This window comes from Poeciliopsis prolifica, unplaced genomic scaffold, assembly GCF_027474105.1.
Source record: "Poeciliopsis prolifica strain line A6 unplaced genomic scaffold, Auburn_PproV2 SCAFFOLD006, whole genome shotgun sequence".
Taxonomy (NCBI): domain Eukaryota; kingdom Metazoa; phylum Chordata; class Actinopteri; order Cyprinodontiformes; family Poeciliidae; genus Poeciliopsis; species Poeciliopsis prolifica.
The window spans coordinates 65,181-92,959 of record NW_026562381.1 but is presented as its reverse complement, the minus strand read 5'-3'; the positions used below and the strand labels follow the sequence as shown (position 1 = coordinate 92,959).

Below are 27,779 nucleotides of genomic sequence, written 5' to 3'. Positions count from 1 at the left end.
AAGATTTTCAGTATTTCTTAACACAATTCTATGGGATATACCAACACAAATTAGCTCTTTACTGGTAGTGGAATTGAAATCATGCAGTGATGAAGTTATTTTTGTGTGTGTGTTATGTGAAGGCATATGAAGTTCATGGGTTATGAATAACTACAAGGTGCTGTATTTTCCCGCTGTATACATTTTGCTTTAAAGATAATTCCTAATAACCGAAATATAGCTTCGTTTGCAAAGACATATTGCTCCTGTTCTCTGTGTAGGACAATATTACGTTTTCTGCAGCATAAATAAGCAGCTTTACAGATCAAAGTAAAGCAGATTGGGCTTGGTGAAACGAGACAATGAAATCTAGATCTGGCAACGTCAGCGCCACCTTTTCAACAAGCATCAAGCAAATAGACGACCCAGAGATCCTCTCTAATTTAACTTCAAGGTGTTTGAAAAGAAAAGCATTTGCACTTTCAGCAGAATATAAGGTAACAGCTTTTAAAATAAGTTCATTTTAATTCCTCCTCAACAGTATCTTATATAGAGGTACAATGTTCTTTGTAACACAAACAAGTGAATTATTTAAACCAAGCCTCTGACAAAACCAGCTTCCAAAATGTAAATTGAAAAATACAAATATTGTGAGCTCTAATGTAGACTGAGGTTTAATCCTCATGTATTTTAACTCACCACTCCCTGACGTGTGTAAAGAGGTGAAAATAACATATTAAAACAAACTATTTAGAGCAGGGACAGGATGTCAAAGGAATGACCACACAAGCGAATAAGGTATATGAGATACAGCATTAGTAACCTGCGGGGTTTAATGTCATATTATATCCTGAAGAAGACTGACTGGTTTCAATGGATGATTAAAGAAGTCAGACCTGTCCAAGATGACATGTCAAATACTGTCCTACTCTGACTGCTTCAACTCAAGCTGTAATTTTTGCTTTTCTTCATGTTTTCATTGACTAGCAAAAATTAAGACTTCAGCTTCATTAGCCATCAGACATTTGTGATTATTTGTTGCACATTTGGATCATTGCACATATTTATTAAATGTGCATGAGAACAGTGAGTCTGTCCTTTTCTGCTCTTTTCTAATGGATAGTCATATTTTACTTCAAAGGCAAATTACACACCTTGTCTCAATGACATACAGCATCAAATTGGATTTCAAAACAGCAGCAAATATGACAAAATAGGAGACAGTGGGACAACTGCTTTATTTCATAAAAAAGAAGGTCCCATTTCAATTCCACAATTCATTTTCAGTTTGTTACTTGTTATATTAGTTGTCTTATTAGTTTTTAAAATTCTCTTTTATTTATCTTTAGCAATAAATATGTATTATTTCATACTTCATGTGATTGTTTTTAACTGATGCTTTAAAAAAAGTGTTTTTATTTTATTGCAAAACTGTTAGACTTGCTTGTTTGTAATTACCATTGAGATTGGTTGAGCAAGAATTACATTAAAAGTCATTTGAAGAGGCTGAAAATCATTACAAATAACAATAGTGCCATCACTGTTTTCACAATGAAATCACAGCATTCTCCCAGTTATTTTTAATTAAACACTATATTTACCACAAAAATCTGATTTTCATGCTAAAATGTACAATATCCTTTTAGTTTTGTCTATATTTTTTACTAAAAAGATATGTCCCATCACTAAAATCTCAACCAGTAAACAAATAAAAATATTGTTTCCAATTTTGGTAGGAGTGATTAATTAAATGCTTCTCAAAGATTGCTACAAACCCTTTATGTTTTCTGTCTTTTAAGTATTTTTATATGTACTTGTTAATCTATTTTGGCCTCACTTTCTCCTAATTACATTGATGAAGTTACATTGAAATTAAACTGTGAATAAGCTGAGCACTGTTGCACTTTCAAACAGTAATGTCCAGTAATGTCCAGTAATGTCCAGTTCTGAGCAGTTTGTTCAGAACTGCAGTTGTACATGCGCCCCATTTTGGAGACAGTGACAGATGTGCAGTAAATCTCTTAAGTGTCTTTATTTTTCTAAGATGTTAGAAGTCTCCAAGATGGCATCAAATCCTAGATAGTAACAACGCTGATAACCATCTCCCATTTTCACCCAAGACCAGCTTTTCAGAAATGTGTGGCTATTTAACAGACGTGTTCACTCAGAGGAATTGGAGACAGAAAAGAAGACATATAAACTCTCACTGAATCACTATCACTTATCTAAAAATGACCTTTAAACAGTATTATTTGAGTTAAGAACAGAGAGTATCTGCTGGGAATTCAGCTTTTCTGAATTGAACACTTCAAAGTTCTGAGGAAGAAACAAGGCAAATCATCATTTTTAAAAGATTATAAACACATGTAAAGAAGTTGGTTTTACATAAAAACAAGGGCATAATAACTTTTTAAACTGCTTTGTACTTTTTAAGTAAAACAATTTTACAATACTGGGCCCATATTTCGCCTTAAGTCTAGTCTGGTCTTTGAGAGCCAGTCTCCTGCAACATTTATTTAAAGTAAATAAATGTCTTGTTATCAGGCCTCTGCAGAACTGTATGACATGCTGAAAAGAGAATTAAGCTACTATCCAAAAGTTGCAGGAAAGTAGCTTGCAAGGACTGCATTTGAGCATCCAGTCCTTATTCATTTTATGGATTTTGTCCCAAAAAATGTATTAAATCTTCACAACTATGAGTTAAATTGTGAAGTCCAGATGTCAGTGGAAACCTAAGGTGTGTGTTTTGTGATCTTTGAGTTTTGCTTTATTTTGGTATTTCGCAGGAGTTTATATTTTGTTCCATTGTTTCTTATGTGTTCTTTCAGCTACTTCTCCAATATCCTCAGTTCTGCTTCAAATACTTGCTTTCCATCATAGTGCACCGTTTTTATAATAAATCACCTGTTCCTTGTTCAATGATAAACTCAACCATTTTAATATCACTCCTGATAACATCTTTTTTTATTTTTCTTCCCATCAGGCTGTTTCTTTGTGACAAATTACTTTGAATTCCCTTTTTGAAGTAAAGTTTTTACTCCATCTGCCTCCTCCCTGCATTTTATGTGCATGAGATTTTTACTTAGGTGTCATTGTAAAGAAGTATATAACTGATAAAGAGAACTGTCCTGGAACACAAAAGAAATTAAACATTTCCTTCTTCCTATAAAAATGCTAAACTGAGAATGAAAACCATCTTTGAACTGCAGTATACCAGCACTACCAATGTAGAAATTGGTAAAGAAATATCTGATGACAAATTGCAAATTTAGAAGCTAAAAAGGGAACCTGATTAGTATTACAGATTTTTTACTTTTCACAGTTCATTTAGAACTGTGAAAAGTACTTAACAAAAAAAAAATCATGTAAAAGTCCATAAAAGTGAAGACTCCAGCAACATTTTAAGTTATAGAAAACAACTTTATTGAAAAAGTTTCAGCTTGTGGCCATCAAGTTGTGTCAGAAAAGCTTTTAATTTATGTAAATTACCCTAAAGATCTTGTTTTATGTCTACTGTATGAACATTTTCCCATTTTTGTGCTTAATTCTTCTTTGACTTGGTTGAAATTTAGTCAAAGGCTTTTGTATTGACAAAGATGTTTACTTTCTTCCAACTGTTCTTTGCAACATGGACATGTTTCATGCTGCGCTCTTTCCCCTTTCTCACATTATTCATCTGTAAATCAAACATTCGCTAGCCCAGATCCAAACTGCAAAAACAAAGCAACATGCAAATTGATCCACAAACTCAAAAAGCTGCTGTGTGAATGGAAAGAATAGAAAACAAAAGATTATATCTGAATGAGACAAAGACTGTGGTTGGTATTCATGACTTGTTCTGCTGCTTCAGGTGAGGATCTGTGCCACTTCGATCCAAAGATCCAATGCTGTAAAACAGATTGATAGTTGTGAAGGTACCTTAGCATTAGAGTTTGTTTGGCCTCTTTGAGGTATGACTTGACTATTAACAGCTCGTTTGCCTTACCCTTTAGAAAACCAGAGTGTGGTTTAATCTCTAAAAGTGAACATTTTAGCAGTCAAGAGTTTGCTTCAGGCAAAGTTAGTCCTGAAACATTTAATTTATAAAAGCTGTAAGGTGTGAGTTCCATCAGGGTAAGTCATATTAAATCAAATTATTGAAATAATGTCACTGCTACATAGGAAATATGAAGGCTTACATTACTGTTAAACTGTTGCAGAAAGATTATGTCATCTGATCAAATCTAATCACAATGATTTTATCCTGCCAAAGCGTTTGCCATGTTTTACAACCTTCCATGTTTTAATTTGTTCTGACTGAGAAGAACTGGGGCTTGCGAATTTATACCCATTTAATTTGGTTTACATTGTATCATGGTACAACAACAACAATGTTGCATGCATTTTAGTGTGTAATTGTAAAATGAGTGGAAAATTATTCAGTATATTGATAAGTTGTGTGTGTGTTTCTTACAATTGAAGAGCTGAAAAATGTGGTGTGCATTTGTATTCAATCCCCCTGAATAAAAATTTGTGGAGCCTTTTTAATGCATGTTTGTTGAGCTAAGCCTCCAGCAGCTGAAGCTAAGTAGAGAAAACAGTTCAGTAGATATATTAAGGGTATATCACATTATTAAGCACGGTTAGCAAGTTTCATAAAGATTATCACTTTTCAGACCTCTTAAGATGGTGCTGGAGTAAATATGTTTTCGTTTTGCTTTTCAAACTGACTGGATATCAACATTTTGTTTAATTTCTATCATCCAAATTTGAACTAACATAAACTTACTTGGATGATTGGTCAGGAGAATTGTTACTGAAAATGAAAATGTAACAAAAGATTATTTTAAAAGAACTATTTGTTTTTTGCATGTCCTCTTTCAAATTGAAGTTGTTTCTGAGATGTCATGGCACAGACTGCCCTAACAACTTACTGAGAAACTTTATCATAAATACAAATACATAGCTACATATATTTGCTGTGATAGTGATGACAATGGCAAAAAATGACTTTCTAAGAAATACTAACACATTTGTTTGAAGTGTGGTAACTGCAATTATCAAGAAGTGAAAAAAGTAATGCAGACTTTATTTGTCAGTCTGCTTTTCATTTGTCAGAGCAGACTTTGGGATGTGTTCCCATATAGAGGTGTTTCTTCTGCTTTTCCAACAAACTGTTGTTTTGTTGTAAATACACTTCCATTTAAGTATCAGAAAAGTTTCTTGAAAACATAAAAGATTTTTGCATCTTTTTTATGCAACATGAGTCCTTAGAGGCTTTTACCACCCTCCATCTTTGTCCAATATTTCTGAATCCCCTGAAGCTGAATTTCAGAAAGCAAAATTGTATCACCAACAACATGCTGACACGAACAGAACTACTGACATCAAGCCTATTATCTCTAGATGAGTCAAATGAAAGGCTAGAGGACAAAGACTCTGTGGGAATATAACTTCACTGGAGATCTTAATTAAAGGCAGGATGATACCTAGGAGAGATCTTTCATATTTCGATGCAACTGTAATGTTACCCAGTGTGAGATATAATATTTTTGTCTAAGGAGGGGAAGAGAGAATAAAACCTGAACCCAAAGTAGGACAGAGAGAAATGGATGCCTGTTGAGAACAATTAAGACCAAGCTGAGGGGGGTTTATAGTAATCTTTAGATTCTGTTCACAGCTAAACAGCAATAAGTGAATGTTTCCTTCTTCAAACAGCAAATGTAGGTTTTAATGAAACTGAATCTCAGTTCATCATAAAGTCATAAATAGACTTGCTAATAGTTGTGAATTCTTAAACCTAATTTTCTGCAGAGGAGACATGTTGGTTTCAAGCTTCAAGGATTTATGTGTAGGTCTTCGGGCCACCTTGTTACCAGTAATGAGGCAAAAAGTCATGAAAGGACTCTTTTGATATGCAGAGTATTTTTGATCAGACTCACTCCGAAAAGTTAAACAGTATTAATTTTGTTAGATCTTTTCCGAAAAATATAGGCTGTGATTACTGAGAGGCAAAACTGAAGGAGTAAAAGTGTATGTGCTTGTGTATTTTTTCCAGAATTGTGACACTGGGTAAATCATCTTGTTAATGAATCCATATGTGATTCATTGGAAGTATGCAGAGAGAATCATTCATCACCTTATTCTTCCAGAGTTTAAGTGTTGCCTGACTGCAGCACTGAGCAAGACTTACCTGCCAGCGAATGCATGCAAAAAAAAAGGATCTTATCAAATAACGTGAGCAAAACGCAGCACTGGAGACAACACTAGTCTGATTCGTAATATATGTCACACTACAAGACGGCTGCCAATTAAATCTTGGCTTAACAACAAGATCAGAGAGTTTCATAAACAGCCAGCAGCAAGATAAATGTCTGTATTAATTAGTTCTCAGTGCTGCTAGATTCTCTCTATGGGTTTCACAGGAATAGATGAAACAACTAGAGATTTCTTAACTTAAAATTATGTCAGAACAGGTACAAATAAAACTCAGAAACTTGATATGTCACTTCTACAATACAAAGTTTTTTTTTTTTTTTCTACATTGTACTTTTTGATGAGATGTGTCAAGTATTCTTCAGTATAAGTTTCTAATTCTTAAAAATCAGTAAAGAAGAAGCAAAAAACAAACTGAAAGACTGGGGTAATGTTTAACATCACATTAACACTTCTTCAAGGGTGACCCAAGATCTAGTAGACATGAATAATGTCAATGTTTAATTACTACATTCTAGTACTTCCATAACCTATGCTGTATTCATATATACAGCAGTATATGTCTTGTCTGTCAGGCAAAATAAGATTGCCTTCTGATGCCATCATAAAGTTACAACATGTTACATAATGCTGTGCTTTGGTCACAATGTCAAGATCAGTTTAGTTGAATACCTTGATGGATGTTCACTGTAGAGAACATTACCCAGTGAGCAGAATTCACACTAACGATGACAGAAAATTTCAAAGAGTGAGGAGGATTTTTCAAAATATAAATATCCTCCATTGTCCCACAATGTGGACATTTCTGCTATGGTTTCAAACTTAGTTTTAGTTTGTAGCATAAGGAGTATCTCAAGAAACTTCATAGAGCTTCATTTCTATATTTAAGCAGCATCTATCCATCTCTGTGTGTGTAAACTACAACAGGTTGGCAAACACTGCCTGCATGGCTCCATCATCTCATCCCAGCCTTACCATACAGGGTGTTTGTGTTTTCAGGATACACAGAACATAAAAGGCAGCCTATCAGCAATGTTACACTATATGTGCATAAATAATTAATCTTATTGATCAGTTAAGATCAATTTATATAGACTTACCAGAAAAGGGATACATTTATTTTCTTTGCAAAATAAAACATTTTATAAAGTTTGTCTTCACAGTGAAAAGGTAATATATTTGAATATACAATCAGTACATTTGGTTCCTGAAAAAAAATAAAATAAAATTTCTTAGCAGCTCAAGAAAATAAAGTCAGTAATCACTTCCTGTGTGTTTAGCGGTTTTCTTAAACCGTAACTAACCCCCAAGTCAAGTTTTTGTCAGTACACCTCCAATGTTTTCAGAGGCTTTTTCAAAAATTTTTTTTGAGGGGTTTGAAAAGACGCTTAGCATAGTGACAAAATGGATAAGTTGGCAACGGTGTATTTTTTGTTATAACCGCAGCCCCACTCAACCCCATCGATCACTTACAATAGTAAATACCCTCGGTATTTCTTTGAATCACCCACTTTGTGGAAATTTTTTAAAAATTTGTCAAGGGTGTTACTTTATTTTTATATATAAAAAGAAATATCTTTATATATTTGTGTTTTATAGCACTTTGCAAAAGCTATAATGTTTATGATTGTTACTGTAAGTAGCAGACAGTTACATTTTTCGCTCAGCTCTCTTTTCATCGTGTCAGACCAGCACAAGGCTTGCATCACTATGGACCGCACACCAGTCCACCAATCTAACTCAAACTCCGCCAGGAGCTAATCAATATATTGCCTTTGTTCTATAATATGCTTAAGATAATAATATGGTTTTTGACATTTTGCTTTTCAGTTTCTTTGTCATAGTATTTCTTCAATTCATTAGTGATAAGGAAATGTTATTCTCTGAAATTAGGGACTACTGGTTTAATCTCTGCATCATACAAATGTTACATGCTGTTTTTTAGGTTTTTTTTTTGTTTGTTTGTTTTTTACAACCCAGCAGCAGATTATATCACAGACTGATTTTGAGGCTATGTTTTACTTATATCTACAATACAAAACACCAAGAACTCTGTTTATGATAACATGAATTATTATTCACCTAAAGCCCACATTATGATGACAGGACGTGAAAAATGGGTCAGCATGACCCATTATTATAGACTCTGGAGCTGAGGACTCAATCATGCAAGCCCATGGGGAAGACAAGGAGATCTGCAATAGCTCAGCAACACAGCTTAAATGAAAGCCTGCAGAAGGATGTGAGACTACAAAAGGCATAGCCTAGAGATCTGAAAAGATATAAGCCTTCAGTGAACACACAAGCTAAAGATGGTACAAAACTAACATTGGTTATTCTAAGGACCTTTTTCATCCTTTGCCTCACATGTCTATATTCTACTTATTATTATTATTATTACTCATTGATAAATGAAAGAGTTTTTTCTAGAACATACTTAGGAAAGCTTCTTTAAAGTTACTATCCTTAACTTTACCCAGTGATCAACAACCTAAACTAAAAGATGCAACTGCTACAGAAATACCACACAAACAACTATTGTATAAGTTTCAAGATAAACCCATTTCACAAAATTTAAAATCAATTAATTTTTTTGTTGTTGTTGTAATTTTAAGTCAACATTTTTAATAGATTAATATTCTGGTCGCTAGCGTGAAAAATATACCCAGAGAATGACAGAAACAGACATCCATTGTTCGAATGAAAATCCTGTTCTTGCTTCATGAGCAAAACCACTTTGTATGAGATGATTAGAAATTTCTTTTTCAGCCACTTCAGTTCAACTTCCACTTGCAGTAAACCATAACAACAGTCTAATTAAATTTAGCTTTGAAATTCCTAGTTATGCTGTCAAACAGGCCGTCTGAATAGTAGCTGGCGGGGCCAATCAGCAACCAAAGCTGAAGGATAATTAAACAAGTGACTGCCAGGAGAGTATGAACAAGCAGTGCATGAGAAAAAACAGCAACATTAATAAAACAGAAAAGTGGCATTTCTAAAAGACTGGTGATCCAATAATTCACATTTTTTAAATTAATAAATTTTCTGATGTGTCATAATCATTAACTGAAACTTTAGAGATGACATATAATTTATTTATTTTATATTAAATCTTTTATCAATTTGCAAGTAATTGCATGACTAAAGCATTCAAGGCAAAGCTTAAATAAGTGAAGCTAAATCAAAAGCTGCAAATCATATGCCAAAGTCAGCTCATAAAAACAATGGCTACTTGCTAATTGTAATCAACAAAACTGAAACTTAGAAAAAATATTAGAAATGTTGGCTTTCACTTTTAGAGGTTTGCTTAATTAAGAAATGTAAGATAAATCTAAATGTTGATTAATGTAAACATTCGTCCTTGTGTTTAATGCCAACTTTAACTTTCAGATGTGGAAGACTAAGGGACCAGCAGATTCAGAGTTACTTTAACTCTCCCACAGCTCTTTATACTCACATGAATAAATGAAATGAGACAACAAAGAATTTCTAAATGTTTTATACCCCGTTAAATTTGCCTCCTTCAAGGGAGATCAAGCTATAATTAGGAGATGCAAACACAACTCGGTAATTCGTCTGGTGTTTAAGATACACTTAGAAACTTGTTAGACTTGGCAATAAAATGAGCTGTGGTTCATCCCATCACAGATGGACTTCTTTTCAGTGCATCAGTCCACATCTGGTAGTAGCAAGTCCCAAGGGACCCCTTTAACGCTTCAAATCTGAATAAACATGTGGATTATTTACATTTCTATAAACCAAATGGTGGAGTTCCTTTTTAGCAACCCCACACCAGATTACAGTCTTAACGTTTTACAGAATAACTCAAAGCATATGGATCTTGTGAGCATTTTTATTCTTTTTCATATTTACCTAGCATCTGCAAAAACCTTACAAACTTCACTTTGTTCACACATTTGCACACAATCAAAGTGAAGATTCGGACATGATGGATTTCTGAGAAGATCTAGAATTATTTTATTATCCTCAGTTACCTAACCAGGTTCTACCTTGACTCAATACAAAACCACTGCATTAGCAAATGCAGTTGTACGAATGTCCACAACAGAGAAATTTGTACGAATGTCCACAACAGAGAAAAACTTGAAGAGACTGAGTATGAACACACTTAACTCAAAGTAAACAATCTTGTTGAGTCTTGCAACAAGAAAAATAATGTTTTTTTTAAAAATTTATTTATTTTTTATTTTTTTTGCTATTGTTGGGTCAGCATGGCCATAAAACTGTTTTTACCCAAAACTGTCCATAATTCTTGGTAAAACAAGAATTATGAAAACATTTTCTCGTAATAATAAAATTGTGTTATTATAACTTAGAAGTTTTTGGTGTATTCAAAAGATTTGATTCTCTTTTTTTGATTCCACATATATTTGAGTTTCAGTTTTCATGTCTAAAAGATTACAATCAAAATTTGTTTGAATTTAGCCCTGGATATAATAGCCCATAACATCATCACATTCTACCAAGAATAAGCTACAGAAAACAGTAGCAGATTAAACATGAACAATATCCTGTGGATGACATGGTGAAGGTTTCATGTATCACAAAACGTATTGTAAAGAACCTTTAATTGGTGTAGAATGATGCGGCCCAGGATTGAAATACGGATCCTCAACTTTCCCTCAACTGGTCAGAAATTTATTAGCCAAATAAAAAGAAAAATCAGTTTGAGTTGCAGACCTGAAAGAAAATTATTATTGGGTCACAGATAAAATATTTTAATCAGAGTTGCAGTGATTTCATACTACAGACATACATGTGTTGGCGATTCCTCTTTTTCCTCTAAATGCTGGTGGTCAGCAATGATCATTATGCAGCTTAATCAAACCAATAATGGAGGTCTTTGTTCCAGTGTTCATTTGCAAACTGCAATCTGGCATTTTTATGTTTCTTTTGGAGTGATGGCTTCCTATTCATTGAATAATCTTTCAGCCCAACTCAGTACAAAACATGTTTTACTGTAGATGATGACAAATCTTCACAAAGTTTTTGGCTTTTCTTCAAAAGTTGATTTGAACCGTTTTGGACCTGAACTGCATCTGTATTAGCTTAAACTATTTTGCAATGATGACAACAAAGTTTCAGTCTCTACATTTGCAGGTTTTAAACTGACACTTCAAAAGACTTGAAGTGTCAATTAGATGGCAGCAAAATTGGGTTCTGCAAAGTATTGTCAAAGGGGGCTGAAAACAAATGCATGCCGCACTATTAATATTTCTATTTGAAGATTTAAAAGAAAGTAATTACTGAACTTGAGAAACGTACATTCTGTTGCCATATATATTTAAGAAAGAAGCCGCTTTCTCCTTCAGCCCCTAAATACAAATACTTGTTCAGTCTTTTCCTCATTCTTGTAATCTGACCTTTGAGTAAATCTACTGGAACATCAGCTGCTAAGAAGTTTGGTAAATGTCTTAAATGTTGTCCTTTAAAAAAAAAAGTCAAATTTGAAGAATGACAGGCTGTAAATCTTTGAAAATCACTGTGTGACTCTTCCCAGATTGATTGGCAGCAACAATTGTTTCACTTGGGTAATTGTCTCTCTGTCTTGGCAGCTCGAGAATGAGCATAAAAATCACGATTGTGTATCCATTTCCCTCAACTTCCAAATTATTCAATACTTTATGTTTCTCTACCACATAACATATCAATAAAATACAGTGAAGTTTGTGAATGTATCAAAATGTGAAAAAAAAAATCAAAGTGATATTTTAACACTGGCAACCAAACATAAAGTCTATTCTAAATGAATGCCTACATTGTGATAGGTGTGCCTCCAGTAAGAAAAAGGCTTTTAGTGACTCAAAGAGAAAAATTCAAGAGTTTGTCGAAGAGAACAAGGTATGCTAAATTACATGGGTAAAACCAGTGAAAGTACTCTGTAACAGTAGCTAACATTGTTGAGCTATAGTGTATGCTACATTACTATTTGTATGATAATCACATAGATTGCTTTTCCTGCTTTCTTTTGTCCCTGAATACCAAGACTGTCAAGGCTTGCTCATACTGAATGCAGTGTGTGTCACCTCCAAACAATCTGTTCAAGGTCTCCTGGTGTGTTAATCTGCTGAAAAACCGAATGCATACTCTCACATAAAGGTGTTCATTTGCATGCATAATAAAAAAGCTCTTTTCTGTGACAATAAACCAGATTCAAGGAAGGTTAGAAAATAATGTTTTTTAAAGATTGTTTTGTGTGCAAGGGCTGTTGTCTTGTGCATTGGTTTATATATTCAGTGACGACGAAGGTCACTTGACACTTTAATATTAACACACAGAACACAGAACCCCCTCAAGGCTGCAATGATTTAGAATTGGAGCTTTAATAATACATTTATTGTGAAACCTGCTCTCAGTATTTGCACTGGAGGCAAAATAATCGCATTACTCTCACATTAATTTCCAAAACATTCCTAAATACAAATAAAAACAGAGGAAGAGAAAATACAGAAGGGAAAAACTAACTTGGGTGGGGATAAAAAGAAAAACAATGATCATCTAAAAAATACAGGATTTTAACATTTTCAGGTTAATTTGTTCAACAAGAAGCTACTACATCAATGACTGACAAACTGAAAATAACATGTTTGCAGAAAAGTATTCTGTAACAGTTTTACAAGACTTTTGGAGAGGAAAATTCAGTCACAGGCACAAAAATAAAACAACTATCCACAACCCTTTTTCATACTAATATTTATTTTCAGTAAGACATTTTTTGTGACATTTTTGAGGAGAAATAGGCGCAATCTTAGTTCACTTCTTCTACACTTCTGGGATGTTTGTAGTTTCTTGGAAATAGACAATTTTGTAGCTTTACCTTTTATTGATGATCAAATCTAGGGTGGAATAAATTAGTTTACCACGAATAATCGGGTACAAACATTTTCTTACCAATTTTTTTTACACTTGCTACCAACAGCACCCATTAAGAAACAGATTCAACAGAAACGCTAACACAAGCAGCATGTAATAGCTCCTTATTGATATTCTATCTTTACATAATAACCATATTTTTAAGATAACACCAATATTACTAATTTCACTGGTGTTTGTTTCAAAAATGAGGCTCATTAATCATCATATTGCAAAAGTTATAAAATACAATTTAATGTTAGAAAATGATACTAGAGATAAGACTTCTTAATGTCATATCTTACACAAAAAGTCCAATAAGTGAATATAGGATGTTTTGTTTTGTCCAAATGCATAACGCAGAGTTCAGATTTAATCCAGCTCTTGGATTATGATTGAATCCTGAAGCATCTTCAGTTTTGAATCATGTTTATGGCCTTATAAGGAGGAACATCAGCTTTTCCTGACACATCACCACCATATCCCTTCACTGTCTATACAGGTGTTCAACCTACTTTGAAAGATACGTGTTTTAAAGTACACACACCAATCCATCCATTCTCATTCTTCCCTCCTTACACTCCCAGCTTATTAAGAAGCTTCCTTCCTTCTTCAAAGCCCTGGTGACTGATCAAGTAAGAGATTTCAAGCTGTGCCTTGTAATGATGCAAGCCATGTGAAGCGCAGAGTAATGGGTCAACATGAAAAAAGTTGAAACAATGCAGTAGATAGCATAGAACTGAAAATGAATAACTTCTTCAATGCTTCTAGCCATTAAAACAGAAAACAATGTAATTTTTCCACACATTAAATCGCCAGTTTCCATTGGCTCCTAATTTATTATCACGACTAATCAATGCATTTCAGAATACATGCTGTGATTCAGTAATCATTACAGGACGCAAAGGTGCAAAAACATCTTGTTGAGTAGAATATAAATTACTATTACCCATTAATTTAAAATGTGCAAAAAATATTATATATATATATATATACACTATATGTTTGTTTAGTCCAGCAAATAATAGAAATACAACAGTTTTGGAGTTATTTTTAAGATGCTTTCTACAGTGACAAATTCTACAGTTTTTACACTGACAAAATAATTTTTTTTTAAGGAAAGCTTATAAAATTCAAATTATAAATAGTGCATAGCTGCTTTCCACAGGAATGCTGTTTTAGTCTCAGTTTTCACAAGGGACTTAACACCGAAAGATTTCCAGAAGAAAACATGAGTGAGGAGGTAAGCCTCTGTTTCAACTAATCAGGAGGCAGTAAGAATGCATTAAACATCCCGTAGAAACCTATACACTAAAAACCTAGTAAAGGAGAATATTAGCTTGATTTTTGAGTTAATATGAACACCAATGGATTTCCATCCACAAGAGCAAAGAGTAAGGTGATCTGAAAATTACACACAGAAGAAATTCTTGCAGTAAATGGAATGTTTTTTTTTTCTCTTCAAACATTTAGAAATGTGTGACCAGTGAAAGTGAAAATTTTCTGTCCTCTGAGGCAAATCTCACCGAAACATGGCCTGAACCTTTTTCGTCTGAATGCATCAAAATGTCAAATGTCTCAAATTATCTTCACTTATAAACTTTAATACATAAATACTAAAGTCATGAATTTTCAAACAGAGGATCTTATCTGCTGGGTAAAAGGTGCACCATCATTCGCAAGGTCAGAGCTGATTTTGATAAATTCACGAATGCCTTTTAAAATGTTTTGAACATGATCATGAGCTTTGGGTCATATCTGAAAGAATGAGCTCATGGATACAAGGGGCCGAAATTAGTTTTAGTTTTTTAGGGTGTCTGGACTGTCCTTTAGAGAGAAAAGCTCAGTCATCCAGGAGGGAATAAGGGCAGAGCTGCTGCTCTTTCATGTCAAGAGGAGCCAGTTGAGGAGGATCAGGCATCTGGTTAGGATGCCTCCTGGTCGCTTCTCTGGTGCAATGACCCACTGGAGGGAGATCAAGAGGAAGACCCAGGAAACGCCGGAGGGACTATGTTTCTCAGCTGACCAAGGAACGCCTTGTGATTTCCCCGGAGGAGCTGCAACAAGTGGCTGGGGAGAGCTAACTGTGGGCCTCACTACTTAGGCTGCTACCCCACAACCTGGATAAATGAAAGATGGATGGATGGATGGATGGATGGACGGACGGACGGACACTGACATTGTTCCAACATTGCTGTTGTAAACTTGCTGTTGTTGTCAATTTGTTTTAAAAATGTTCTACAAATCGTCACAAATGTTCTACAATTTCTTCTAAAAAGGCTTAAAAAGTGAAAAATGAAAATATTTCAAACATGAAATAGTACTTGTGTGAAATAAAACACAGCAGAAAGTATCACACTAAACATTATTTTGAATCAAAATGACAAAAGTAGCATAGAAACACACTGATTTAAACACGGGTCCAAAAAGACTCACTCATAGAAAACTGTATACTGTAGTCAATATGTCATGCATCATAGGTTAAAAAAATTATATCTAAGTTGTAATTCCCAAAGCTCCTTCACTGCAACTACCAAGTACTTGGCAGCCTTCCTGACCGCTTCTATATTGCATTTTCAATAAAGAAATGTCCAGTGTTAGTCATGCCACTGTTAGATATTTTTAGTGTGCCAATGCATGTACACTTTTTCATAACCTCTTTACAAACTCTAAAAATCCAAATCAAGCAAGAAATAGTTCACAAGGACAAAGTTTTGTAGAAAACTTGTGCTGTGAGTGAAAAAGGAAAAATTCTTTGAAAGGACTCAGGATTTTGCTTGACCTAAAGAGATCAGCGTAAAGCTGGTAATTTTTTTGAAAAGCAGCAAAATCAGTTCTTACATTTGTGGGATAAATGTGCTTAGGTTAGAGATTCAGATGTCTTTAAAAAAGAGTCAATTTTAAAGTAAGGGTTATGCATGGGCTGGATAATGTATGACTTGAAACATCAATTTCATTTCCAAAATGAAAAAAAAACAAATGTATGATAAAGTTGCATTTTGCTATTGCAATAAAGCTGAATTAATTTTAAGATTATTTTCACACTTCTTTATCAGGTCTGCCAAAAGAAAAACAAAAAGACTGAAGTGTATTGGAATGGAAATAACTTGAAGACATAATCTCACACATACGCAACAACAGTAGTGTTGAATCCCTCAGGAACCATTGAGGCATCGAGTCAATGGACCTAATATGGAGTGCTTCCTCTCTTGGGGCACATACATGTGAAATTGGCTCAGGTTTCACAGCTATCACTCACACAGACTGTCAGATGCTTAGTGGCATTCTGTTGATCCAATTAATTAGCTCCTAATAAGACATGGAGAGGAAAGGGATTTGCTACTACTAAGTAGTGACAGAATCAAAGCTCTCTTCAAATTAAGCCAATGTTTTACCTCAAACTAACCATTAAACAGATATAATCCTTCTGAATCATCATGTACTAAGTAATTTCTCCCAAGAAGACGCATAGCTTAAGCAAAAACTCCTAAACAAGGATTTCCTAACTTTTATTGTCTTAGTCTACCTTCTAAATGAGATCTATTTGCAATTTGCAGCAATTTTGTCAGTGTCACACCCTCGTCTGAGGCGGTTAATCAAGCGGCGCTGAACGGAGGTGACATCCTATCCTGCATGAAGCAGATGTTGTAAATCTACTGCAGCTCACTCAGACAGGTGCCCTCCAGGTGGTTCCTCTCTGTTGCTTAGTGTTTCCTTCTTGAGCAACACTCGGTCCAGCTGTTATGTTCTCCTCATTATAAGGTTGTACAACAAAGCCTGATTAATGACCAAAAGAGGACTCTCTGTAGAATAACATGTTTGTAGCCTAAATGTGCTTTGAATATTTTGATGAAGTTTAGAAAAGATTTTGTCCCCTACATGTGACTTTGAGATACAACTTTACTATTGAAGACAATAAAATTTAAGATATTTCGGAAATAAAAAATCTAGATAAGAATTAGCCACTGGAAAATTAGCATTGAATTCAGCATACATGGAAAAATAAACTGAAACCAGACATGCACCCAAGTAAAATAACTAATCCATTTTGATATGAGCCATTTGTAAGCATTCTCTATTACTTGCTAACAAAAAAGTCAGTCAGAAAATCTCTTGGTAGCAACTCTGAGTATTTAGAATGGAAATATGGTGAAGGTAACTTCTGTAGTTGAATTGTGATGCAGGTCAAATCTAAAATCAGAATGCTGAAAGGACAGAGAGGCTGGTTCAAGTATTCAGACATTGAGGATCTTACCAAAAATGCATGTAATAAATTACTAAACTGACTTTTCACAAATTTAAATTATATGTGATCACATAAACCTGTTCAGGGACAATGGGTGGAAATAAAAATGTTTTGCTATAACCTATAACATCTCTCCTTTTAAAAAATTTATAAAATATCGTACACTGGCTCTGCATAGATAAATAAACAGCATAAACAGTGGAAATTTCACAAATTGTAATCTCTGGTTTACAGCAAAAAAAAGGAAAGAAAATATCCAGCATGCAGCAGTTGTGTGAAAAAGCCCTTATTATAATTAAGTTTTATGTAATGTGCGAACATCCATCACCAGTCATTTCTTTTTTTTTAACCATTGTGGTGAAGATAAAACCATAAACTGCTTCCTCTGAAGAGATCCTTCCAGACATGCCATACCAAAATGATTCATAAATCAATTTTTGTATACAAGCTGCTTGCTGCCATAACTCAGCTGACACACTTCAAAATGAGAACTATGATAACAAAATATCCAATTTGCAGTAATTCACTTCCCTGACAATGTAAATAAACAACTAAATATTAATTAAATACATTGCACTGCCATTGTTTGAATCGTGTTAATTGCAGATGTATCAAACAGTTCAGTCTGTGAGCTTCTCCTGCCTCCCCGGCTGCCAGCCAGAAAAATAAAATCAGCATCCCTCATGTAAAAGCAATGCTATCATAGCTCTTTTATGGCCTATGAGACATGCTTTTTTTTGCAATTCATGCATATGGATGTGCTGCACCACAACACTAATAAAAATGAATAGGAATGTATTTTCCTTCTGTTTCACTCACTGGAAAACAAAAAAGGGGACAGAAGATACAAGAACATATTTCCCAGCTAAGAAAGAAGCCACTGTTAATCAAAGTCAAATTCAAATTTGTCTTAAAGTATTACAAAATTAGAGCAAAATATGTCTTCGACACAACTGCTGTTTTTGGTCCAAGTTACCACAAAAATATTTCACATGGAAAAAAAAGCTTATTAAATCAACTAAATAGAGCAAATATAATAATTGGGTTAGTGCATTTCCAAAACCAGAACTCCCGTGGGATGTTACCAGTTTATAAAATGTGGCTCAAAGAGGAAAAGTGACCCACAGATATTGTCACGGGGAGAAAAGACTCACTGATGCACAAAGGGGGCAAAGCCTGGCCTGTGTGGTCTGATCCATTGGATGAACTGCTGAAGCTTAAATTGCTGAACAAGTTAATGCTGGTTCTGATAGAAAGGTGGTGTCAGAAGACACACTGAATCTCAATTTGTTGTTTCTCCAGCCCAGTCAGGCTGACCCTGAATCTAAAATGAGTATGTTATGATCACTAGGCCAAAAGTAATGGAAGAAGGTTTCCTGGATTAATAAACTGTATATTACATGAATGGTCAGGTGTGTGTGTGTGTGTGTCATTTAGCTGGACAACACTTTACACAAAGCTGGACTATTGGAAAATGGCAAAAGCAGTCTGGTAACATTCGGATAGAAAACCTTGGGCGGTGCCATTCATAGATGTTTCTTTAACACATCCCACTTATCAAAGCTTTATATTTGTTGCAAATACTTTTTGATGGAAACAATGTTTTCTGATGGCCTCTATCCAATTAGATATGAAATATGAGAGCAACTACTGTATAGTTTTAACCTCCTTTCTGAAACAATTAAAATCATCAGGCTTTGATTGGTTTGTTGGCCAATTTGAAAGATTCAAACATTAAGGGTCAGCAGTCCCTGAATTTTAAATGCTAGCATCAAATCAATGCTTCTTGGTAGAGCGAAAAATGAAGTTTCTTCTTTATAAGGAAGAGTCTCTTCCCTTCCGCTGATGCTACATGATTGCACAGGAGCGTTTGCTGCAAAATCAATGACTCAATAGAATCACAAAAATGTGATGTTCTGCATAGTAAACTAGATTCAGTTGTTTTCTAAACTGAATCAAAATAGAATGCATGTACATTAATTTACATCTTTATGATTGCATATCTGATATATTTCTGAATATTGATTTCATATATATCTAAATTAGATTTCTTTTGAATGGTTGCTCAATTGAGAAATACAGAGAGAGATCTAAATCGCTGGCCAAAAAGCACAATTGGGTAAAGCCAGTTCTACATTTCCATGAAATGTTGCAATATGAAATATTTATTCTCAGTGTGTATGCCTGAAGTTTCACTGTTTTATTATACTAAATCTCCACTATCTCACGCTGCATAACAACTAGGAGTCCAAGGATATCAGCACGATGTAAGCTTTAAAAGGAAATCATGCAAACAAAACAGACTGTGCTTTTTCGAAGATGCATGCACAAACCGCAGAATGTTCAGTCTTTCCTACACAAACAGAACATTTCACCAGGAGCCCGACTGCTCTTCCAATTTTAACCACAGTGGCTGTTCTGGCCAAAACCTTTGTCAGTGGTTGTTGTTGCATGACCCAGACTTGATCCAACAAACTGCTGGCTTTGTTCAAAACCAGTCAAGGTTTTCAATTTTTAATTACAGAAAAATCAACATGACTGAAGATCTCACTACAGCACAATAGACAATATTAGAATATGTGGTATGCTACTTTTCTGCTTTGGTGAACCTCAAGCAGATCCTCAGAAGTGAATTTTTCAAAAGTAAAACAAAACAGTTCAAGTATCTTCAATGCTTTACAGCTTCTAATTTTATGCACATGTATCTAGGCTACCTGTTCTGTGATCAACTAAATTTAGTAACCGTAATTTATAGCTGAGCTGAACCCGAAGCCACATTTTTTGCAAGTATTCATTTACAATTACTTGTTGTCCTATTACATTCAAAATTTACAGTGACTTTTATGTGAATTTTATGTAGCAGAGAAACACACTGGTTTTGTTTTGTTTGTTATGTGCAAACAAAACAAAAATGTGCCATGCATAAAAAGTCAGGTCTCTTTACTTTGATATTCCCTAAATAAAAATATTACAGTATAAAATTTGTGAGTTAATCTGTTAGCAAAATAGGGAAGGCTTGGAAAAAATGAGGTCTTGACTTTAGATAGGCCATTCTCACCAGGGCATCATCCTTTTGGAAAGTGTACCTTAGTCTGAGTCAAGGCCTTTTACAGCTTGGAACAGGCTTTCCAGCTCCTTCAGAGGTCAAAATTGGCCTCTTGGCTTTTCTTTGATAAATGTTCTCCTTTCCTGCCGAAATATGCGTTGCAGTTGAAGGCCGTGCATTAGTAGGTTTGTCGTTGTGCCACAATCTTTTCTCTTCAAAGGGTATAAATACTTTTGGTAAGTGACTGAAAATTACACTGTTGTTAATCAAATCCCCAGTGCCTCTTACAGCAGGGTAACATTTCTGTCCCTATCTTTAATAGAAACGTAGAGGCAAATTTTTGACTCCTGAAAGAAAGAATGGGTTACAAAAGGTTACAGAAGGTTTCTCATAAAGGCTGTGAAATAACATTTGCATGAATAATAATGTGTGCATCTGTAATATTCACTGCTGTGAGGAAAATGAGCTCCTAAAACTTTCCACTGAGCCATGCTTCTGTAACTTTATTGCCTGGTTTTACAATCCCATAAGGGTTATAAATGCATTTAGTAGATACCAAAAAACAAAGTGTTTAATTTGAAGTCTAGTTTCTGTCAGTCTGTTAAACGTAAATGGAACCTCAGCATTTAAATCACCCTCAGTTCTCCTAATTTAAAGTAAATCTTCTGGTAATATCTAAAGTCCTTTATAATTAATTGTAAAATATCACCTTAGACTTTTTTCTTTCAGGGCTGGAAAATTAAAAGAGAATGAAAAACTATTAAAGTGCTAATAAAAAGCCTATAATACATGATTGTGTATGTGATAATTTTTCAGAAACAGTTCATCTGAATAAGGTTTATTTGTCCAACTAAATAAAAATATTGGTTAGAGCAGATTTAAGTAAAATTAAAAATCCTAATAAACTACGTGTTGTCCATCTTTCATACACCTTTCATTTTCTTATATTACAACATATTTGATCACATGAATCTCAAAACACTCTCACTGATTAGTGAACACTGATTTAACTGACACTATTACAATAATGGATTAGGGAAGAAACCTCTTTTTTTTTCACTGCTATGCATCACTCCCACTCAATAGCATGTCTATGACTTTCACACACACGCACACCCACACCCAAACAGTCTATGTGTTTCATACTGAAAACAGGAAGCAGCTTCTGACTTCCAAACTTTATCTGTTTAAAGTTATATTTTAACATCACACACAGACAGGGAAGTCAGAAACTGAAAAATGTCACCATTAAAGGTCAGAGACATCAGACTGATTGATATCAGCTGAATCTCAATGTGCAGATTCAAAAATTTCAATAATTAAAGAGAAAGGTAGAAAAACATAAGGTTCTGCAGACACACTGCGGCAGCCGGGCTCTTAGACAAGACATTTTTTCGGATTTAAATTTGAGTTTTACCTTCTGTGTATGATGCATTATTTACACTTTGTAGTCAATCACTTCAAAACCTTCACCAAAATACTTGTTAGAACTGCTTAATTAAACTGTAGTTCCAAGTATTATTGCAGAAATACATTTCTACTCCTTTTTCACTCTTTTTTTTTTTTTGCAAAAAGGTCCTGGAGACAAGCTGACAAAGGCCATCAAGCTTCACCATGGGGTTTACACTCACAGCACATTTGGACACACCAATTAGCCTGGCATGCAGCTGTTTGGATGGTGGGAGACCACTAGTTCTTGGAGAAATCCCACACAGGTAGACAGAGTAACATGCATAACACACAGAAAGCCCCTCTGCCATCATAAAGTCAATTTTTCAGTCACCTCACTCCGTAGTGTAGATTCTACTTATCCACAACATGTTAAGATTGCTCTTTATTTCTGTACTGATTTGATATTACTCATCATAGTTTTTTTATTTTTTATCATTTTTTATAGACTCGCTTTTCAATGGAGAACAAGCCAGGTGTTTCCACAAATAAGAAGAACAATGCAGTTTTTGTCTTGAAATATATCCGGATACAAGGATCTAATAAAATAAGAGCAGCGATGCATAATGTGAGGTTCAGTTGCAAACATGGCCTGTAAACTGGGATAATTAAAGTAGGAAATTCATCTTGGAATAATGATACAACACAGAACAAAGACACAAAGATGAGGAACATCAGAAAAATTAACCAATTATGTAAGAGGACAAATTGGCAAAAAGGAGAAAAACAACTGGGAAAGAAATCAATAATCACTAATCAAAACAGCAAAAGAATTACAAAACAAAAGACAAAGTCAAGCTAAAAGAAATACATACTGTTCAAACCCGACAAAACAAACCAGGAACCATAATTTCTTCCATTGGTTCATAACTTCTGCTCATTTCAGTCACATAATCACTGAAATATGCCTTCAGGAAGGGAGCTGCGGCACTTATTTTTCAGAAGGTCAAAAAGGAATCTTTAGAAATAGTATTTACTGTTAACACAAGTGTGGTAAATAATGGCAGCAATAATTTATACAATGCTGAAAGAAACAAAACACATTTAAGCCTTATGTAAGATCCTGCATAATCAGTTATTATGCACAGATTTAAATTAAGCGGATTTCTGAAAATCAAATGTTTACATAATTCACTAAAATGTGGTTTGAAGGCTGAAAAGTGGTTTGAAGTTGTCATGTGTCATAGTTTTATAAAAGCAGAAATCTGTTTTTGTCCCCACACACAGCATGAGCATGTATTGGGTTGTGTGTATGAAACAAAATGCATGGTTTAGGTTTTGTAACAAATCCCCATGCAAGAGTTAGTTTATGATGAAGTACAATACCAAACAATGCATATATGTGTTTGTTAAGGGAAGAAAAAGTTTAATCCCGCAACACCAACAACATTCAGTGAAATAAGTCAGCAGCATGGCTGAAGCAGAATGCAGTGACAAAGCCTTTTGTTGTAAAAACATGGGGTTGAAAATAGTTATTCTTATATCCTTAAGAAACGCTGAAATCACGATAAAAAGCTCTGACAGGACTTCATAAAATAAATAAAAAAACACTTGATCTTGATTGAACTTAACACTAAAAGGACTAATGACGAATGCAAATACTGCTGGCAACTCCTACAAGGTATTTAATGGTTTTTGTGCCATTTAAATATGTTCGCTTTGCTTTTGGTTTAGATTATTGTGGAGTATTAATGTGATCAGCTTTGTGCTACGAATAGGTCTTGCATTGTGATGTGAAACATGATCTGACTGGTGAAAGTTCCATTAAGTTAACGTTGCACAAAAATGCTTCATCAACCATAAAAAATGAGGTACTCTGAACAGTTGAACTCGATTTCAAACAATTATTAGCTTCAGTGTGAATCTGTCAAAGTGAGTCCCAGTGTAAATTTATCATGCAGATAAGATCAAAGCCTGGGCAGTCCACTAGTTATCTCAGATTATTTGCTATTATTTCGTACAACATTGGATGCAGCATTGATTCAGTTTGACACTACAGCTTATTTAAATGGACAGGTTAACCCTTCAATGTCTTCTTGAAGACCCACAAACCTGGTCTGAGCATCACGAGTGCTAAAGTTTTCAGCTCCAACCACATCACATGAGGATGAAAACAACCATAGAGGCTCAAAGTGATGGAAATAAGATATAATTCCAGATGACTCTCACTCCTTTCTGCAGCCAATTTAGAGATTAACCTCTATAATAAAGAAGTGCAGTTTGAATGCAGGCTTAATGGATAAAACTGGCAGAGCAGCAAATTATTTTATTTGATAGCTACATTGAAATACAAATAGGTATAATCTAAGCATAGAGAATGATCTCATTAGGTGTCCTACAAGTGTTTGTAATCGACCTAAATTAGTTATGAAATTTTTATGATGAGTTGATGGTATAACAACAGTTACTGACAAACTGAAAGGAAAATTGTTCAAACATATTTTGATTCAGTGCCTACAGATGTGAAACTAATAACATAACATTTTTAGGTTATTCAATATCATTTCTTTATTGATCTTTGATTGTAAGACAAAAGCTTACAATAAATGTACCAATTACTTGGCCAGAGATAGAAACGGGATGGGAACACATTTTTTTCTGGCATCACTTTAAATTAAACAATGAGAATAGTATCATTAAAAATTAGCATGATACTATATCAAAACTGGAACTTTTTAAAGCTCTTGTATAACTTCAGGTAGTCGTTTTCCAATTTTAAGATAAATAGCAAGAAATCCCTGAAAATGTTTTCTTAATGTTAATGTTTTGGGGGTTCCTTCAGCAGCATTGTTGGCACAAGCGAACACAGTGAAGTCTGACTTTGAGCTCTCCTGAAACGCAGTATTCAATACCAACATTTATTGGACACTTTTTACAACAGCAGTCTTGATGTTTGCCTTCAGAGTTGGATCTGGAAAATTGTGGCCATTTTGTTGTGGCCTGCAGGTGACTGAAGTAGTTAAGAGAGTGGGGGAAATGTGTGATTTTATTTCATCTGTCCAGATAAAATATAGATTGCAGAGGAACTGCGCAGAAAGGTGCAAAAACAAGCTTGGTAATCCAGACAGGTTACACAAACTGACCATTAAATTTATAGTCATAGTAACTGATCCCAGTAAACAGCTAAATAAGGAGGATTATCATATCTACTGTGATTCCACAAAAATCTGCATGTTTAAAAACAAATATGTAAATGTGCCTTCCAAAGCTGTTCATAAAATGTGATTTTTTTTTTTTTTTACATTTTTGTACAGCTAGATGTTTTAACAAAGTTCAAACGTTGCCACAGTTTCTCAGTTGAACTTTAGCGTGGATTTTGGCTGACCCATAAATATGTTAGAATCTAAATTATTATGTTTTGAGATGGATCATTCTGATAGAGAAACTATCGCCCTACTTAGGGCCACCAACCACCAATGAAAAGAAAAAATGCAAAAAGATGGTAAATAATTACAAATCGGGATTAAATGGTGAAATGGTCATTTAAAAAGTGTTATCTTTTATTATAATTTCAGATATACTTGTCAAATTTTCAATCAGAACCAAACTAGCTGGCTAAGTGAAAATATTTTTAAATCTAAATCTGCCAAGTGTATGAATAATTTTGGGATTAACTGCATAGTAGACCTCTCGTGACTTTCTTTCAACAATCATTTTCATTTTCCATGTTCCTACGAAGATTAAATTTGTGGGAAAAGGACAAACTGATGTGATCAGCTGTGGATCACTGCAGCTCTTCCACAGGTCAGTTCAGATGGATCCCCCTGTCTCAGCAGGTTTAAAGTTGTTTCATACTCTTTTCATTTTTGGTCTTCTGGGAGACATTGCAAGTTTGGGAAATTCATTTGAAACTGTTTTCTCTGTCTTCATCTGTTTGTTTGATATGTCCAAACAAAGCTTTGAGGCATTCACAGGACATAAAAGAAATTATACGTAGGTGGGTCCTTGTAAGAAGGCCATTTATTCAAAAGTATCTGAGTAAAGGGTGTGAACACAAAGGCAGGTTCCATTTAATAATCTTAAAATGTGAATGAAGTCACGGAAAAACCTAGTGAAAGTGGTTCTCTGAAAAGGTTAACAGGTGAGAATGCATTCTGAAGGCACAGTTTCTAAGCACATCACCAGACATCATTTGTGGGTCTGTCTTTTTCAAGCTATTTGACAACAATGAAAGCATGCAAAAGTTTTTAATTTGATTTCACTTCGCACATAGCAGCTGATTCAAGTAGTACATTCTTCCATTCAGCATTTCTTGGAATATCCTTTCATTTATTCAACGAATGACTTCCACAAACAAAAAGCATTAATAATTAATGTCAAAGGTTAGAAATACATTAATGCATTTTCCAGCCTTTGTTAAGAAGGAAAGCTGGAGCCAGGTAAAGAGAGAAAAGAAGACGTCACAGTGGTCAGGCAGCAAAAACTTTATATTTCCAAACAAAACAGATGAAAATATGAACCAGTTTCTCTCCTCCCAACTGTGGTTGCCACAAAAATCAATATTCTAGCTTCATTCAGTTAGAGAGCAATATTTCACAGATGACTGATGTTCTGCTGCCAGTGGAAGCTTGTGAAGGATTTGCTAAATAATAAAGCAATTACAACATAAAATGTAAAGCTGTGCACTTGATATTTAGTTTGAGTGTAAAGAATGACAGAAAATATATTAGAACAAATATTTCTCCGAGCAACTCATTCGATTCAACAACACACAGTCAAACCATCCCTGCACACAAGCACCCGAGGCAGACTTGCTCACTCTTCAGCATATGCACTTGCAAGTCAACTATTTTGCGTGGTTTTCCATATTACACTGTGCCATGGATCAGTTTCACAGATTCCTCGTTTTAGCGACGCATTTCAACGCCGCACTTATACATTTGCATTAGTACAATTTTAAGCTTACGTTGCAAAATGTTGCAAAAATATTTTTCATTACACCCGAATGGAGCGGGTTACAAAACAGGCCAAAAAGAAGAAGTTAATACTTACCAAAAGTTAGGAGCATAGACAGATAAACTCCCCACTGATCCATCTCTGTCGGAATTTCAGGTTATACCTCAGAGCTTAAATCTACAGCGGAATATTCCTCATGCGCATTTGGGTATCCTTGTTTGCGCAAAGAGCTTTTTTTTCCCCCCTCCTCAGTCCTCAGCCACTCTAATGTAGTTTGTCGCTTGATTTTGTAAAAATCGTTTTATATCTCAGAGTCTCACCAGTTCCTTTCGAGCTGCTCTCTCAGTTTTGCGCAAAGGTACAGCCATGCGTGATGCTGCGAGAGAAAGTTGTCTTGTGCGCTGAACAGTCCGCTGGTATTGGAGAGCCTTCTGTTGCGCGTCTTCGTGGTCGCTGAAGTCCTTGAGTCCGCTGCTGAGGAGAAGCTGAGCGCAGGGAGCAGCCGGGAGGGAGGGGGCAGAGAGGCAGGGAGAGGAGGCAGGGAGAGGAGGTTGTGCTGGAGAGGCATTAGGCATTCTGGTCACAATGATTGCTTAGCCGCGATTTTCTTTTTTGATCCAAAAAGTAGCTTATCTTAAAATTCCTGAATTCTGCAGTTCTTCATTGAAGAATACCAACCTTTGACGTGTGCTGCTACTGGGTATTCCTGAGATTCTTAAAGGACGTGGATAATTTTCCAAGGCCTTATAAGTTATCATCTACAATTAAGTATGTTCTCCTTTTTCTATTGAGAGGTATTTTTTAAATCACAGTTTAAAAAAGTACAGAAAAGCTTAAAAAGTGTGCTTTTTGTCAAGAAAGTCTGTGGCGATAGTTCTGCTTTATCTTGTGTTGTCATTAATCATCTGTTTAGTTTTCTGGGTGCCCTGTAAGACCTCTGTCAGCACAAAGTGCAACATTGGGGGTTGGGAGTCAAATAGCAAAGAAAAACAAATATGCACAAAAACTGTCATAGAATAAGTCTTTTGACAGTATGTATATCCTTATACTTACAATGAACCAAACTCTTTTTTTTATTTCTTTGGCTATTTTTCT

General features: G+C 34.8%; 1 protein-coding gene across 1 annotated transcript in view; it reads right to left on the bottom strand.

The window, feature by feature from the left end:
• Positions 1 to 27,134, bottom strand: part of LOC129360249 (GDNF family receptor alpha-4-like) — a 42,853-nt gene extending 15,719 nt beyond the window's left edge. Inside the window, exon 1 of the mRNA XM_055030349.1 lies at positions 26,781 to 27,134. Coding sequence (XP_054886324.1) covers positions 26,781 to 26,823 — 43 coding nt within the window. The 5' untranslated portion in view covers positions 26,824 to 27,134. The remainder of the gene's footprint in view (positions 1 to 26,780) is intronic.
• Between the last annotated feature and the right edge of the window lie 645 nt (positions 27,135 to 27,779).